At 36.8% G+C, this 17,122-nt stretch overlaps 1 protein-coding gene across 3 annotated transcripts in view; it reads left to right on the forward strand.

Annotated features, from left to right (window-relative positions):
• The window catches only part of PRKG1 (protein kinase cGMP-dependent 1), a 1,140,935-nt gene that overhangs the window by 69,769 nt on the left and 1,054,044 nt on the right, over nt 1–17,122 (forward strand). Inside the window, exon 1 of one of the 3 annotated variants that reach the window (XM_019738591.3) lies at nt 11,167–11,866. The exons of 1 other annotated variant lie outside the window; for it this stretch is intronic. In XM_019738591.3, coding sequence (XP_019594150.1) covers nt 11,556–11,866 — 311 coding nt within the window. In that variant the 5' untranslated portion in view covers nt 11,167–11,555. Of the gene's footprint in view, nt 1–11,166; nt 11,867–17,122 lie in introns of those variants that run through there. One more of the 3 variants, XM_019738608.3, reaches the window with a different exon arrangement.

Raw genomic sequence — 17,122 nt, forward strand, 5'->3', positions numbered from 1 at the left:
CTTTTCCTGTTTGACTTATTTCACTTAGCATTATGGGAGGGGCTCCTTTTATTGTTTCATAGAAAATGTTTGGGCTTAGGTTTTTGTAAATTTGACAAAAATTACCTTTATCTCAAAATTTACATTCAAGTGCAATACATTTGAAGAACTTAGGAAACCTTCTAAGTTTTTGAAATTGTATGAAAAAATGTATCTGAGAAATATTCTTTTTTGCATTAGCAAACTATGTATCCCTGTCTTTGATTTAATTGAACAACTATTTAACATTTAGACTATCACTAATACCTAAAGGTTAGCACTTCCGTGTTCAGTTGACTGTAGTATTAAGCTTAAGATTTTGTTTGAAGAGCCTATTCTGATAGAACAAGAGAGAGGAAAAGAATATCTACTTTAAGAGTTAAGTTATTGAATTAAAAGTACTTTTGGAGATAAATTTACTTGTTGAACTTTGTTTCAATCTGAACTTTGAAAACTATTGTAAATGACGGGACCAGGTAGGGCACAAATATGTGTTGGTTAATAATCATTGGTGTAACTTATAAGTACTTTAGTTGGAAGCATCTGCTTTCAAAATTATATGAAATGACATGAATAGGTTTCAAAATGATGTAAATATTAAGAAGGACTATTAAAAACAGGGCAACTCCGAAGAAAGCAGTAAGCTTTTTGAAGGAATAACTAGAACTTATGAAGAAACAAAAGGAACTGCAGAATTTCTGTTGCTATAATTGCTGCCAGCATTATATGAAAGAGCACCAACCCTTGAAGACAATGTATTATAAGCCTAAATGTAAGAAAGACTCTGAGATTACATCAAGTTAAAGGTGCACTAAGATTGTTGATTGTCTAGGTGTGATTTGAAAAGGTGGTTGGGTAACAAGAAAAATTATTTCCTGGAAATATTTGTAGGTGACAGGTTGAAAACACAGTTAACATGAGTTTTAAGCAGGCAGATATGTTTTTCAAAGAGTGATGTCTCTGTTGTATTTTTTCGGCAGAAGAGAAAACATGCATTTTTTTTTTTAAAGCTAAGTTTCTGGTATATGTGATTTATTGCATACAGAAAGAACATGCAGAATTACAGAGAGCTAAAACACCAATTATCAGAAAAATCATCATATATTTTTCATGTCACCCTTTCTGCCATGTTACAGAGAAATTCATTATCTTCATTCACTTCTAAGCTGTATTTCAGGCTAATTTTGGTCATAATACTCTAGTTTGAAAGATTTTACCTCAGATGGTTATTTTAAGTGGTTAGATCCACATTTGAACTACCTGTCCAAGGGAAACAGATATCATAAATACTTCCAAGAAAAACAAGGAAAATTAGTGCTATTTATAACCCATTAAATGGTGTGACTTGCTGACTTCCTGACTGAGACCTGGGATACAGGGCAGTAGCTCCTCAAGGGTAATTATACTGGTTTCTGAGATTTATGATACATGTATTTCTCAACGATACCCAAGTGAAGGGTGCCAACTTTGAAGCTCGTCTCCATATTGTGTCAAAGGATGTTTTTCTCAGCTTATTGGATGGATCTCTTGGTGTAGAAAAGAGAGAAAGGAACAATTTTTCTGTCTGTTTATTGATGGTTGCATGCTGTAGATACTAAATAAACATTTCTTGACTTCATTCATTTAGTTCTACCTTCAGTTGTTCAATGTAATTTACAAATATGTAGGGACGGCCTACTTCTTCTATGTGTTGGTCGACGAAATAAACATAGTTCCTTGCTTTCTTGGAGTTTTAGTCTAATGGAAATAATAGCTATTTAACAAACATTCTTGCAAATAGTATATAATTATAAATCATGGTAGGTGCAATTTTTAAGGGAAAATATCATGGGGATGATTCAAAAGGATTATGAGAGTCAGTGATATTTGAGGGGCAAACTGAAGAATGAGTTCATTGAGTTAATGACTAAAAAGGTACACAGATGGTTATGGGGAAACAATGGTGTTGGCATTTGAGGGTAGTGAAAGGGGTTAGAAGGATTTTACAGACAGAAAGAGAATCACCAGTTGAAAAGCTCTAAAATGTTAAAATGAAATTATTATAATGCTTGGCGCCTGGAGATTTTAAAAGACCAAAAGGTCAGTATAACACTTACGTAATTAAAAATTAATCGGTTGCTCTCCTGATTTCAGTCCCATTGTAATTTTGCTTTAATTATTTCCCCAACCTGAGCAACAATCCTGTGACCCAGCCTAATTTTAAAGAAAGGAAATGTGATTATGGGTCAAATGACAATGTTAATCCTTCCTGTAAGTACTGAATTTGTCATTTGTTCATGGTTTCCTGGCATGTCATTGACTGTGGTCACAGGCTGGGTAAACTGTGGTTTGAAAGGTTTGTAGATATTGGTGGGTGGCAGTACTTTGGTGGGTCCAGCGCTGTGTTCTTGTCCCTGACATTGCGGTGTATGTAAACACTGATAAGGAATTTCACGAATAGGGTGGTAGATGCTTGTAGTTTATAATGAATTGTCTTTGAGCGATTAAATGCCAAACTCAGTTTCAACACTTAAAGTAGTAGATGAAAGTCTAGTTGTTTAAATCAACTGTCAATATTTACTAGATATTATTTTGGAGATTCATAATACACATTGAAAAATAAAAAAGTTCTAAGAAACAATGTAGACAGAGATCTGTTTTGTTGACCTTTTCCCAGTATTTGCCAAAGACTTCTGACCACTGAACTCTTTTTTTTGTCACACTTACCATCGTTTTAAGAAACTGGTGTCTTTAGTTCATACTTTGAGGAAACACTTCACTGTAGTATATCCTTTGGGTGAAAGCTCCCATTGAGAGTGATTGGGTTGCTGGCAAAGCTGATCCTTGACCACTTTGGCTATTGCACCAACCATTTCCATTTCCTTCCTCTTGGTTATTTGTGTTTTCTTCATCAATTATTCCACTTTCTCATGGTTAGATATTTCCTGATTCTAGAGTATGAAAATTACGTAATGTGTTAATGTTGATAATTTTCTTTGTAGATATATTAGTGATTAAAAGAACATATACTTAGAATATTAAAATAAAAATATTTTAGTAAAATACTAGTGTAATAAGAATCTAAATGCATTTTCAATGTGTTTCAACAAATATCTTTACTGGCTTTTATTATTTTTTGCAAATTTTGTAGTTAGAAAATATTAAATAAATATTAAATGGAATTTAATATTAGAAAATATTAAATTAGAAAATATTAAATAGAAAATATTAGAAAACATTAAATAAATAAAATCACCTTTTAGCATATTCTAAATTTTTATACCTTAAAAATGCCAAGTTGTCTGAGATCAATTACATGATTTTAGGGAATCAAACAAGTATCACCATTTGAATCCCTATGTAAGGGTTAGGGTGTTCCTTTTTGATTTCTATAAGTTGGAAACAAATTTTATCTTTCTTGGTAATGATTGTTTTTCATATTTCAAGGGCTTTTAAAACTCTGTAATGTGAGGAAACTTGAGCTGCTGTGTCTAAAAAGAGAAAAAGTAAATGAGATGATTTATTCTGTATTTCCCCACTTAGATCTTTTGTCAAATAAGGTGTAATGCAAAAGATTTGGGATGCATCTATCTCATGTACCGACCTTTACATTGATGTAAATAAAGGTTGATTAGGACGATGTGGTTTAGATTTCATACCTATGGTGTATGCATGCCTTGTGCAAGTACATGCACGTGCACACGCACACATACACACACAAACACATGTGCGCACACACATACACACACGCACCCCTTCATGTAGATCCCCACAGTAGCAACAGAAGTTCGACATGGTCTGGATATAAGAAGAGGCATAATAGAACTAATCAGACATTTCAAAGATCTTTTTAATATATTTTGTTTCCTGCAGCAAAGTAAAATGTTGTGAATTGGCTTTAACAACTATTAATCACTAAGAGATAGGAGGTCAGATTTTCATGTGAACCAAATCAGGCTTCTATGTGCAGAAATAATAAAATGCCAAGAATACAGGTTTAAGAACACTCTGCTTAGAATTGAGAGACTTGGGTTTTAAACTTGCCTCTGCCTTGGCCGTTAAGTGTCCTTACATTTGAAATGAGGATGTTGAATTATATAATCTCTATGGTCCATCCTGGCTCAAAATTCTGTGATATCCATTATGAGTAAAGAATAAGGACACATCTGCTTCTCCCCTTCACCCAGGAGGTGGGGAAAAGTAGGGTGTCCAACCATAGCAAATGTTGCTATCAGTTCTTTAATACTCTATATCTGGGAATACTGGTGAGAGAGGCATAAAGTAAACTAGTGGAGTGCATGTGGAAATGCTGGGACAGTAGGTAAGTTTTGGTTCTATGACTTCTGAGAGAATGTTACTTGCTGTGTACTGATCGAGGGTCTGACCAGTGGACATTTCAAAGTGAAAATAGGCAATTTTCACTAAGTTCTCTACGTTCCTAACAATAGCAAATTGCTTTTAGTATTCCATAAATAAATATTCTGACGATTTCCTTGTCATTTTTTCCCCCGTAAAATTGGTATTCAACATAGAAGCTTCTCTAAGGAAGCAAGATGGTTATAATTTTTGCTGTACTATAATGTATGCAAAACTTTGATGAATTTTTCATAATTCCCTAAATGAACTCTGACCTTTGCATAAAAACATTCTTACATAATGCAGTGACTTAGGACAGACTCTGAATATTCTGCTTAATACCAAACAATGTAAAAGTCCCTCCTATTTTATATTTGTTTATGTGGGGCATTAAAACCTATGATATTTTATCTATGACTGTTTTTGGCAACTTATTTATTATATAGGTGTTTGTACATATGTTTTTTATGTTTAAATCTGAGCCACTAATATTCAAAATATACTTATGTACCAGATAAATGCCTGTGCTTTGAAAAATGAATTTTTAAAAATCTAGTCTGTACCAGGAAAAAGTTAGTAAATTTTTTTCCAGAAGTGTACATTGGGCAAAGTGACTGATAATTTAGCCATTGGTTTTAAATGCATAGCAAATATTATGTATGCATCTCATAGGTCCCAGCTAAGGCTCTATCATTGCTCCAAGGGTAATGCTTTCATAAACGGCAGGCCCCATATCTTGGCCCTAGAATGATATTCATTTGTTTTACCAGCCTACTGGTCATTTGGCTATCATTAGAGATAGATTTCTAGATTTCAATCTCCTGATGATTGTATAAAAGTCACAATATCAATAGCTAACTTAATTTGAAGTTAGGTGATATTTACTTGTCCATTAAGTTAGTAAGCGTGAAGATCTATGTGTATTTCCCTACAAAGTCTTTTTGCCTGCAACTTCTTCTCTCCTCCAAGTCTCTGACATTCTTGCAGTATAAACAAATGTCTTACCATTTTCTCTTGCCCAGTTCATTCATTTTGCTTACTGAAAAAAATCCAATTCACTCAAAATTTCATTTTATTGTCCTTACATCCTCAGTACTTTCCCACCTTACTAATTTTAGTAAGTTCACGAGCAAAATGTACTTTCAATTTTGATTATGTAGGAGGAAGATGGCAAGTTATATCAACTATTAAAAGCTATCTAAAATGAAAGCAAAAACAAAGTATCATTAACTCCAAAGCTTTTCTCCTATAGCCTTCATGATATCAAATCTATTTTCAAAAGCAAAATTATATTTGCAAATGTTTTTTAATATTTTTGGGAAAATACTGATCCATTAACTTAGGAAATAATGTGCATTTAAGTACCAGAAGAATCACTGAGTTGGAACTGAGAACTGTAATTTATTTATCAGATATGAGGTATTATGTTAGGCTTAAGATGCAGTAAGATACCAGAAGGTAAGGGGTGGGGAGTGGTAGAAGGTGAAGGGGGTCAAATATAAGGTTATGGAAGGAGAATTGACTTTGGGTAGTGAACACAATACAGTTTAAAGATGATGTATTATAAAAATGTACACTTGAAACCTATGTAATTTTACTAACCAACGTCACCACAATAAATTTAATTTTAAAAAGATCTTGAAATAAGGTGACATTAAAAGAATGCAGTAAGATGTTTTGTGAAAAAGCATTTTAAATTCCATTTTATGCATTTAAAATTTATCCATTCATGAAAACAATACAGAATACCTAATATTTTTCTTCTTAAAAATCTTTTATTTCTTATGGTCTTTGGAAATGGGCAGCTTACTAACAGTACAAAGAAATATTCTTTTTGTTAGCTAGTGCACAGATTTTTTGAGCACTAATTTAGGGTAAGGCCCAATAATAACTTACCATCATTTTAAGTTGTGGACTATAAGAATTCATTTCAACTAATATTAGGCATGACAGTAATTTGGTATTAAACTCTAAGCACATTAGCAATTATGGTACAATGCACTATTACTTTCCAAGTCTCTGCAGTAAGTTTTTCATCATTAATGGTTTATGGTTTCCTTTTTCTTTTCCATGCAGAATGTATCATTCTCAATAGCATAACTTCAGAACAACCCAACCATAGAATTTTTACTTATATGCATTTAAATATGCATTCCTGATGGCTGACTCTATCAGCCTATGCAGGCGTAAGAATTATATAATTCTATAGGAGATAAGTGAATAGGTGCTTGTAATGCTGTACTTAATCCATAGGAAACCAGTCTTTCTAAACTCCAGATTTCTATAATAACAATAAACCAAAACAGAGCCTTGAATCCTTGTCTAATTCATCAAAGTGTAATTAAAATTCTATTGTCTGATTCATTCTCCTTTGCAGTCCAAAGACAATTCCTGTGGTTTATTAGTAGGCATTGGAATAGGATGATTGCTTTCCTAAAACATATTTATACAGTTACATAAATGAATTAGTAATGTGTCTAAAATAATAGGTATTATTGCGCTGGATCTTCCTTGGTTTTACTTTTCTATCAGTAACTTTGAAAGCAAGATTTGAAAATATGTATAAAATAGAGAGGCCCAGCAATCCTGAATTCATTAGGCTGACCAGCCATCCTGGTTTGCCCAGAACCAAGGGATACTTAGCGCTTTAGTTTGAAAACCAGGACAGTCCCAAGCAATTTTAGTATTACAACTAGGACAATCCCAGGCAAATTGATAGAAGTTGGTCATCCTGCACCAGGATGAAATGGCACAGGAGTGAAGACACTGTTGGGAAAAATAACTTTTTGAAAATCTGTTTCCTGCTTTTGCAGGATTTTCTAAGTCACTCCTCTTTCCACCTCCCCAGCTCCACAGTCAGGCTAGTTAGTGGTAAGAACACTCATCTCTTTGGATCCAGAACCAAGACAGCAGCAACAGTTGGAAGTTCTGCAGAAGGAAATGAAAGGTGAGGGTAAGGAACTGAGCTGTGCATTAAGTGATCTGGATTTGAGTCCAGGCTCTACCATTTATTAGATGGGTGATTTTGCGCCTCCATTTTCTCAAATATAAATGGAAATAATGATAATGTCTAACTTGTAGAGTTCCATGAACAATGCCAGCCATGCATTAAGAGTTCAAGGAGGTTAGTTACTTTTGTTGTGTTCTTGATTAAGATGAGCAATTTAGAGCGAGCCACTATGTCATTCAATAATAGTAACTCTCATATCTACTCCTAGATTCTTAGCGGTACTTGTTACTGCCACTAAATTTCTGTGAGGGGTGGCTTCCATCACCTAAAAATCTTAGCTATGTTTCTTTTGTTTGTTTTTGTTTCTTGCTGTTCAAGATATGTACCTAAAATGACAGAAGAAACTTTCAAACTTAGAAGGATTCGAGGAAATGTAGCATCAGTGGAAGAAAAAGTAGATGACAAAACTGGATGACACAATTCTTTTGAGGCAAACTATTAGGTCGGTACAAAAGTAATCTTATTTTTGCAATTTTTAACCTTTTAAACCGCAATTTTGCACCAACCTAATATATTTTTAGTGAAGAATTAGAAATTCTACAGACTATTTTTTAATACATAGCATCATGATAAAACTGTGTTATTTAATATTTTATTCAATAATTCTGAGATTTATTAAGGAAGGCATAATACTAATCCTCATCCATGAGGGTTGGATACAAAATTGAAGAGTAATAATATGCCACAGGATGGTTTGGCTACTGGTGAAGCTTTGCTTCTATTAGAGCTATTACAGACAGACTGCTGAAAAGTAGATTGTGAGTGGACTATGGAATTCTAGAGTATAAATTCAGTTCCTTCAAATTTGCATTGTTCTCTGTTTTAGCATGTAATGTCAAAATGTCATCCCAAATAGGTAGTGAGAGAACTCAGTATATGTCATTCCACTCTACTCCTTTCCAGATTTATGGTAGCTACTTCTTAATGAGTAGAAAATAAACTTGTGCCTGATCCTTGATCTTAAAATTTAGCCAACTAAATTTACTATAAGACACACAGTAAAATTTGTCTGCAGGACCTTGATTTTTCACATAAAATTTATTCCGAGCATTTACCAAGTACAATGCAAAAGATGTTTAAGAGAATTTTGGAATCACTCAAAAGGTGAGATGGAAAATCAAGATCTAATCAGCCAGTTAAGAACATCATTGAAAAACTTACATAAAATATTTATTTTGACTTTATATAACTATAAAGTATTTAAAGTATGATAAAATATAAAATTAAATTATTTTTAAATTATATAGGCTAATATAACCAAATATATTTTTATACCTTGAACACCTTTCAAAGTGTAAGTCAGTTGTAATAGTCATATGTTCTTGGTCATTTACTTTGTTTGCACTTCTTAAAACAGGTTCTTGACTTTTAATATGGGATTCATCGTGGAATATTTTGTATCACAAGACTTCCATTTAAAATGAAAATGTAACATGTACGGGTATATATCCTATAATTGTATCTAGATATGATAGCTTAAATAGTGAAAAATATTTATATAATTCAGTGTAAAAGAAACATCGCTTTTGTTAAAAAATACCCAAATATTTTTTGGTTGAAATGCAATTTTTTTATTTGGGGGAGGGGGAAATGCTTTAGTTTCTTTTTTCCTTTGTACATGTAGACAGACAGTCTTTCTACAAATGAGAAAGAATATCCTCTACTTTGTGCTGCTTGAAGACATTAAGTAACCCCATTTAGTCTCAAATGAAACTTAAAATATAACCCTGCTTAGCAGTTATCTAATGATATTCCTTATACATTGCTTTTGATGTATTTTTAGACATAAATTCTTGGCCTCATGGAACCCTATAATAGATCAATAGAAAAAAAATCATTTAGTTTTAAACATTTTCCCATGGAATTAAAGAATTCCCATAGGTTAAAAAGATAAGAATTTGGCCTTTTGCCTGGGAGAGGGAAAATATCACAGAAGCTCTTTTAGAATAGTGTCACTTATACAGAAAGCCACAGAACTTCGCTTGGCTTAGTTTTCATTAAGACAACAATTCAGAGCTATTATTTCCTGCTATCAGTATTTGTAAGTTATTCATGTTTTGTTCATTACAAATGAAAATGTTTTGAGAATTATCCACTTTATGTATTACATGTCCGTGTTGGAAAGCAGAAAAATTAAGTGTCTTAAGTCATCTGTATTAAGAAAATTAGATCATAATCTGTATGGAAGAATGTTTAAGATTATATATCCTTTGTCATTTACACCTCTAATTACAAACAAATACACTTTAAATCAAAAAGCTTGCTACCTTGCCTGTGGCTAGCTGGTCTTTCCTTCCCTTCCCTTCCCTTCCCTTCCCTTCCCTTCCCTTCCCTTCCCTTCCCTTCCCTTCCCTTCCCTTCCCGCCTTCTTCATTCCTTTTCCTTCCTTCCTTCCTTCCTTCCTTCCTTCCTTCCTTCCTTCCTTCCTTCCTTCCTTCCTTCTTTCTTCCTTCCTTCTTTCCTTTGTTTTTTTCTTTCTCAGCTTAGAAAAGTTGTGTATTCAAAAGTAAAAGTGAGCAAGTTTGTTTTGAGACTAATATACGTCCTTGGCTAAGTTTAGATTCCAGTGAATAGTTCTGGATTCCAATTCAGTTTTAAACTATTGTCTCTCTACTTTGTTTAGTTTTAGGGAATTGCCAAATTCAGCATTGAGGTTTATAATACTGAGTGTCCAAGAATAGTAATTAGAGGGCTGCTAATAAACATACTATAAAATGGGATGAGTTGGTAAAGATTTAGATAAATATTAGGAATTTAGTTAAGTATAAAGTAAATATTTGGAGATTCTAAACATGTGTTCCAATGATGGCAGAATTACCTTTGGAAAAAAAGGATGCTACCTAATAGTCATTGTTTTTAGAAATATTGAGTGGGCAGGGATGGCGTGGAGTGGTATAGTGTACAATTTATTGCAGCCCAACTAGGGTCCCCCTTCTCTTTATTATCTTCCCTCTTTTTCAAAGTTTGTGTCTTGCCATTCAAGTGGAAGGGTACAGTCCTAACATTTTGGTTGTCAGGGCAGTAATATTTTTAAAGGTATGGTTCAATTTTAGGATGAACTTTTTGAAGCTCAGTAATGATTGCCCTCCAACCCCCCACCCCAAATTAAGCAAATGGAAGTAGCAATGTCCATCTATAAACAATTCCGCAGACACTAGCTCAGGATAGTGGAGGAGCTGAGGAGTCTTTAGGGTCCAAACCCATTTTGGCCTTTACCCTACAAAGAGTTCATTAACATTAGTTTTGAGGGGTGAGGGGTGAAAGGGGAGTAATTAGCAGGAGCGGGCAGACAGTGGCAATGCTGAGGGGGAAAAGGTCAGACCCCCCAACCTCCAACCTCCCTTCCCCAAAGGCACCTGGCTGTTAGGGATTCGGAATCCCTCCCAGGCATGCATTGGCTCTTATCTCCTGAGAGGCAAGTTTCTTTTCAGCGTTAGCCACCTGTGTGCTGCACTGCCGGTGGGAAAGGTGGCTTGGGAGAAGGCAGAGCTCAGCCACACCGTTCGGGAGTCTTTCTTGCTGAGGCTGGCGGTCCAAATACCTCCAGAACCCAGAGCGTTTAGGATGCAGAGTGCGTTCTGCCCTCTTAAATCGCCAGGATTGTAGCCCGTTGTCCTCAAGATCGGTCAGCTCTGGCGCCGGCTGACACCTCCCCAGTTTGCACAGGGTCCTGGCTGTCCTTTCCCTCTCACTTCCCCACCCCCAAAGTGGTGCTCCTGCCTCGCTCCGCCTGCTCATCCCCTGGCGCGCCCCAGAGGGTTATCAGGCTCCCCACACGCACCGCTGGCTTCCTCTGGCGCCCGGCGCGAGTGACCCGAACAGACCAACCACTGCCTCGGAGCCTCATTCACGTCCCCTGCTCCCGCTTCCCTGCCACCGCGCTGCCTGCTATTCTCCCCCGCGCTGCGGCGCCCACCGTGTGTCAGGTTTAATCCCGGGTTGGACCTGCTGTTTTGCTCATCCCCACACTCAGCCTCTCCGTCAGCCCCAAGAAGTGGAATCTGCACTGAAACTCCGTGGCTGGAGCCGGCGGACTGGGCATGCTCAGAAGCCAGGGCTGGCTTTGGTCTCAAGTAGGAAGCTTTTGCACTCGGGAGGCAGCGGCGACTTTGGGGAAAGTTGATCGGAGAGGGGAGGAAGCCCCAAGACGCGAAGCAGCGGCAGGAAGGAGCCCCCGGCAGCCCGGAGGAGCATGGGCACCCTGCGGGATTTACAGTATGCGCTCCAGGAGAAGATCGAGGAGCTGAGGCAGCGCGATGCTCTCATCGACGAGCTGGAGCTGGAGTTGGATCAGAAGGACGAACTGATCCAGAAGCTGCAGAACGAGCTGGACAAGTACCGCTCGGTGATCCGGCCCGCCACCCAGCAGGCGCAGAAGCAGAGCGCCAGCACCTTGCAGGGAGAGCCGCGCACCAAGCGGCAGGCGATCTCCGCGGAGCCCACCGCTTTCGACATCCAGGATCTCAGCCATGTGACCCTGCCCTTCTACCCCAAGAGCCCACAGTAAGCAGGGGTTACGCGCCGGGGCCATGTGGCGCCCCGTTGGTGGGGAGCTGCGGGTGTCTGTGTTGTCTGTCGGCCCCCGCCCCTCCCGCTTGCCTTCTCTGTCCTCATCCTCAGAAATGTTTCATTTCTGGCACCACTTGCGGGGCCGTGCACGTTTCTAGAGCCAGACTCCCTGCACCTACGTTGCCTTCATGTCTTTGTCAGATGTCAAGCTATTTTTTTTAAAAAAATCTATACATGTACATTCATATATGCCAACTACTGATTATAGAGTTTGAATGTGCCCCAGGTGTGTGTCCGGCTGTGTGTGTATGTGAGAAGCTGAATAAAAAGCCCCATCTCCCAAATGCCTTGGCATAGCTGCCCAGCCGGAAAACCCTAAATGCCGGCTCATCAGACTTGAAATGAAATGCGTCTGATACCACCCTTACTTTCTATGTTTTGGTGGCTCTTCCGGATTTCTCTACATGCTGGCAGTTTACGCTGGTACCCTTCAAACCTGATCTTCTGTCATCATCAAAGTGTCAAAAATAAGCAAATGTGCATAGAAGAGGGCAGCTTTTTTGATTTCCTGAATTGGATGGCATTTGCAATCCACAAATGGAAGCTTAGTCTGTTGATTTAAAAACAATTTTTTTTTCTTTTTTCCTTAACATCTGAGGGAGAATATTGCTTATTTTCCTTAAGGAATTTGCATTAGGTTACTCATGGGGCACCTCCTTCTCCAAAGGGGGTTGCATGTTTTCAGGTTCAAATATAGAGAAGTACACTTACCTTTATTGACAGCGGTAGACACACTGTTTGCCTTACTCCTGGCTTCTGATGCAACCACCCTAGTATTGTTCTAGCATTTAGAGAACTACGTAGTTCTGATGTCAGTGGGCTTCACAACTTGGGTGGGGAAAATTGAATGAAACTTGTTATACACTGCTCAAGTCAGAGTTCTTATGTAAAGTGGTAGGAACATAAGGTTAACATAGAATGAGCATCCACATGAATGGTATTTTGAATTAATAGATAATGGCACAATTGACAAAATGAAGGATTTTGATACTCTATTCCAAACTACATCACATTGGCTAGATAGCATGTTACATAATCATACAAGGTCCCTTGGAACCCTTCACTTCATAAAAACAAAGAACTAATATAGGCAGAGAGAGAATAAATACTTGATTATATCATTTTGTACTTATTGGATTTGAGAGAGCTTGAGAGTATGTACTAATTCCACTTTTGAAAACTTAAAGTTGTACCTATACTTGTTGGTTCCTGAAGAGCATTTGTTGTTCGTCATGCAGGTTTAGCTTAATGCGGGGCTCGTATTTTGTGAGAGAGTGGGGAAGAGACAAGAAGGATAAACATTTCTGAGATTCTAACCTCATCAAGTTGTCTAATAGTTCAGTAGACTTAGATCTGCCTTGGAAACCTGAATGGTTTCTATATTCACTCCAACTTTCTCTGCTAAATTAATTTGCAGTCCTGACATGCTTGCCTGTTTTAGCTAACGAGGTACATGGCCATCTCTCCTGGGCCAAGTTTTGCATAATGAAAAAAATAACTCAAAGACAGCTCTCTGGATCTTTAAGCAATCCACAGGATCTCACTTTAGTAACTGCAGGACTTTGGAGTAACACAGAGCAAACTCTGCTTTTATAAAAAGACCATTTTAATAGGTTTTATAATGAAGCACGATCAAGCCAGCTGATAACTCCAGTTAAACGTTGTATCAGACACGATCTAAAGGAATCTAGAAAGTAGGGAAGGACCTGAAGTTTTAGAAATCTCTTAGTGCTTGATATGAAGAACAACTAGATTTTAAAAAAAGACCATAGTGGAAAATGAAATTAGTGTGGCATATAATTCTGTTACAATTAACATTTTATCTGTCGAGCAATTCTCTGCATTCTGATATTTATTTAATAACTTGTGCTTTAAAGAAGTCAGCTGTTAAGGTATCACCATGATGGTTTTGGTGATTCTGAAAGATTATATTGAAGAAAATGATAGAATGTCTTCTTCCAAGCTTAAATAATTTTGGAAAAACATCTGTTCTTTTTTTCACACTTACATAAAGGAAACTAGAATAAAATTGGCTTAAGTGGTAGAGTGTACCATTCTTAAGAGAAAGAGAAGTGCAAAATGATTATTCTTATGTCACTTGAAGGATTGTGCAAGATAGCACCACAAAAAAATAGGAAAAATTGCCAGAGAAGCCTTGTTTGCATTTCAATTTATTTCGCTATAAAAAAATGATTATATTAGATTGGTGCAAAAGTAACTGTGGTTTTTGCAATTATTTTTAAACTTTTAAACCGCAATTACTTTTGCACCAACCTAATACAGACACTGTCAACAAGTGTTTGTCATTATATTTCATCTTAGTACAACTTAAATTTAGTCATCTTTCTTAAACTTACACACAGATTATTGGGAGTTCAAGTTAAAATCAAACCATCTAAATAGCATACAATTGATTTCAAATTCATATTAGTTTTCTGTTCTCTTTCCATTAGATGTAGGTAACTGCCCAGTTAACATTCTGCTCAATTATCTGATATGTGCAAATATATTTGTTTACCTTGCTGAGGACTTTTGAGGATAATTTTTAAACTTTTGTTTTTCAGTGATTTTTGTTCATTTGGAAAATAGTGTAAAATGAAAATTAACTTATTAACTTAAATCATCTTAACATTTTTGGTTTGGAATTTTCTCTTTAAGCTGGGAATTAGAGGGAAGTCTCAGTCAGATTACAGGAGCTAGCTCGGGCCCTTCTGTTGCACCTGTGGGGTATGAGAGTGCTTTCCTCGCTTTTACACCTGTATACAAATAGCACCGAAGCCCTTTTTCGTTATGAATGTGAGGCAAAGAACTGATGTAGCAAATTGAAATCTGTATTCCACTGATACAAAATAACTACTTGAGAATGTGAACTATTAGGCTATATGTTTTGAAGTAGATTGAGCAAACAAACCCTTAAAAATGTGAAAAAAATCAATTTTATGAGATCAGATAGCCTTTCGGAGATCATATATATACATTTCTTATGGGCTTTTGAAGTAACTTTATTTCATGACATTTCATTCCTGAAAATTGACTTTATTTTTCTTTTAAGAGTGGAACTCTGATATTTTTATCTAAACCCTCTACCTATTGTAAATATTCCTAAATTCTTTCCGTTTTGCTGTCTCAGGGTCCCATGTCATTTAAGTTTGGCTATACAGATTTGAGTTCCTATCAAAAGTTGTTAGTGTCTCTGTATTCTTGTTAAGCTATTGCTTTTCACCTCAGAGGTAGCTGAATTTCAGGGAATTTTGACATATTTTGTTATGTTTCACTTTTTAATTGTGAAGTACTTTGGAAGATCTGAGGATAAAGAAATATAGTTTCTTATTTTTAAGGAGGCATTAAGTTTAACAAGATCTTATATGAACTCTTAAACATTAACACTAGTACGTCTCAAGAGAAGTGGAATCTTTGTATAAGCTGTATGTTAAATTCTGTGGGAAGTTGAGAGAATTCCAGGATTTTAGTGTAAGCATAGATGGCATAATATTAAAACATAGATATCTTCAAAAGCAACAATTAAGTTTAAAATGCACCCTACAGCTCAGTTCTTTTATGAGATGTCTGCTTTGTGCAAGCTATTGCCAGGCATTAGAGGTGAGAGATATATAGGTGCTACCATCAAGGAGTTAACAAGTAGTTAGCAGTACTGCACAAGTGAATATTCTAGAAAGTAGAGTAAGGCAAGTCACAGAGGAGATAACTAAGGACAGTTGGCAAAATATGATTGAGCCCACTTAATTTTGTGGTATCAGAAACTCTTACGGAATTGGAGTTATTTAAAGTAAATACATATTTGAAGGATGACCATAATTTAGTAGTGATGGGATGAGAGGGGTGGGGTAGGGATGGGGAAAGCCATCAACCAAGGGACAGACAGCAAAAGAAAGCAGAGGGTACATCTGAGGGTACATCTGTTGTAGTGGCTGTACCAGAACACCATCCCATAGTGGGAATTGAGGAAAAGCAAGTTTAGGCTAGAGAGAATGAAAATCTTAGTTTCTATTTTATAAAGTAGGTGAGAGGGCATTTCTGCTTGTTTTTGGAATAATCAAGAGTCGTGTGTGTGTGTGTGTGTGTGTGTGTGTGTGTGTGTGTGTGTTTTACTCGGAGAATAGTTTTTACTCATAAATAAAGCTCTGAATTTCAGAATATCAGTCCAATCCTCCACCCCTCACCAGCGCAGTACTGATTAATAACCATAGCTCTTCCAACTAGGTAAGGGTATTTAATGTAACTAAGCAGCAGGTGATTAAAATTCTTAAAGAAACCCAGTTTCACTCTTTGAAAAAAGCACGTTCCGTTTTCCACTCACTTTAAAATGTTCCCATTGAAAATAATCTAATTTTATACCACAGACATCGTTGCAGGTTCCTCACATTCCTAGGCAAATGGGACATGAGAAATGAACCTGAAGCTAGTTTTTGAAATTCATCTTTCTTGTTTTCGTGAAGGAATTTTAACGTTATTGTAATAGGCTTTCCTATTTCAGTTTGCTTAATTGGACATTGTAGTCTATGCAGTAAATTTGAATTTGTGGAAGACTTTATAAAAAATGTATGAGAACAGGCTGCTAAAACCCTACTAGGGTGTTTTGAAGCACAGTCAAGTTGTGTGCCCCTAAAAGGGGGCTTATAATAAAAATACTGACAAGCCCTTGAATAGAGGAGCTCTAGAAACTGCCTGAGACTATCAATGACCAGCTAGCTTCTTTGCTCTACTGGGCCACATTTCCAAACTCCCGCTACTTGTTACTTCACTAAAGAGTTGGATTTGTATTCCTAATGGGAAAGGGTAAAAGAAGGCAGACGATGTTTTTATTGTTGCCGTTTGCAGGGTATAAGGCATATGGAAACATTTTTTTTACTGTCTGCCTAGCAATGGAGGGTCTCCATGGTATCCTAGCAACCAGTTTCAACACTGGGGCTGCTGCTCTTTCTGCCATCTCTGCTATAGGTGCTGCTGCCCATCTCAGGGAACCAGCCCTGCTGCTAGCACTCAGGCCCTCCAACTTGAACCTTCCATGCTCGGAGAACACAAGACAATGATAAATAAGCACATGCTGCAAGCAGCGTTTACCAGCGTGCTCAACAGCTTATTATGCAATCACATCTGTGGCATTTTGAATCCTAATCTGAATTGTTGAGCTGGTGCTCTTGGCCACCTCTTCCCTGACAGCCCATCTCT

This window comes from Rhinolophus sinicus, chromosome 15 (genome assembly GCF_057876585.1).
Source record: "Rhinolophus sinicus isolate RSI-liver-muscle chromosome 15, RSI-T2T, whole genome shotgun sequence".
NCBI classification, from domain to species: domain Eukaryota; kingdom Metazoa; phylum Chordata; class Mammalia; order Chiroptera; family Rhinolophidae; genus Rhinolophus; species Rhinolophus sinicus.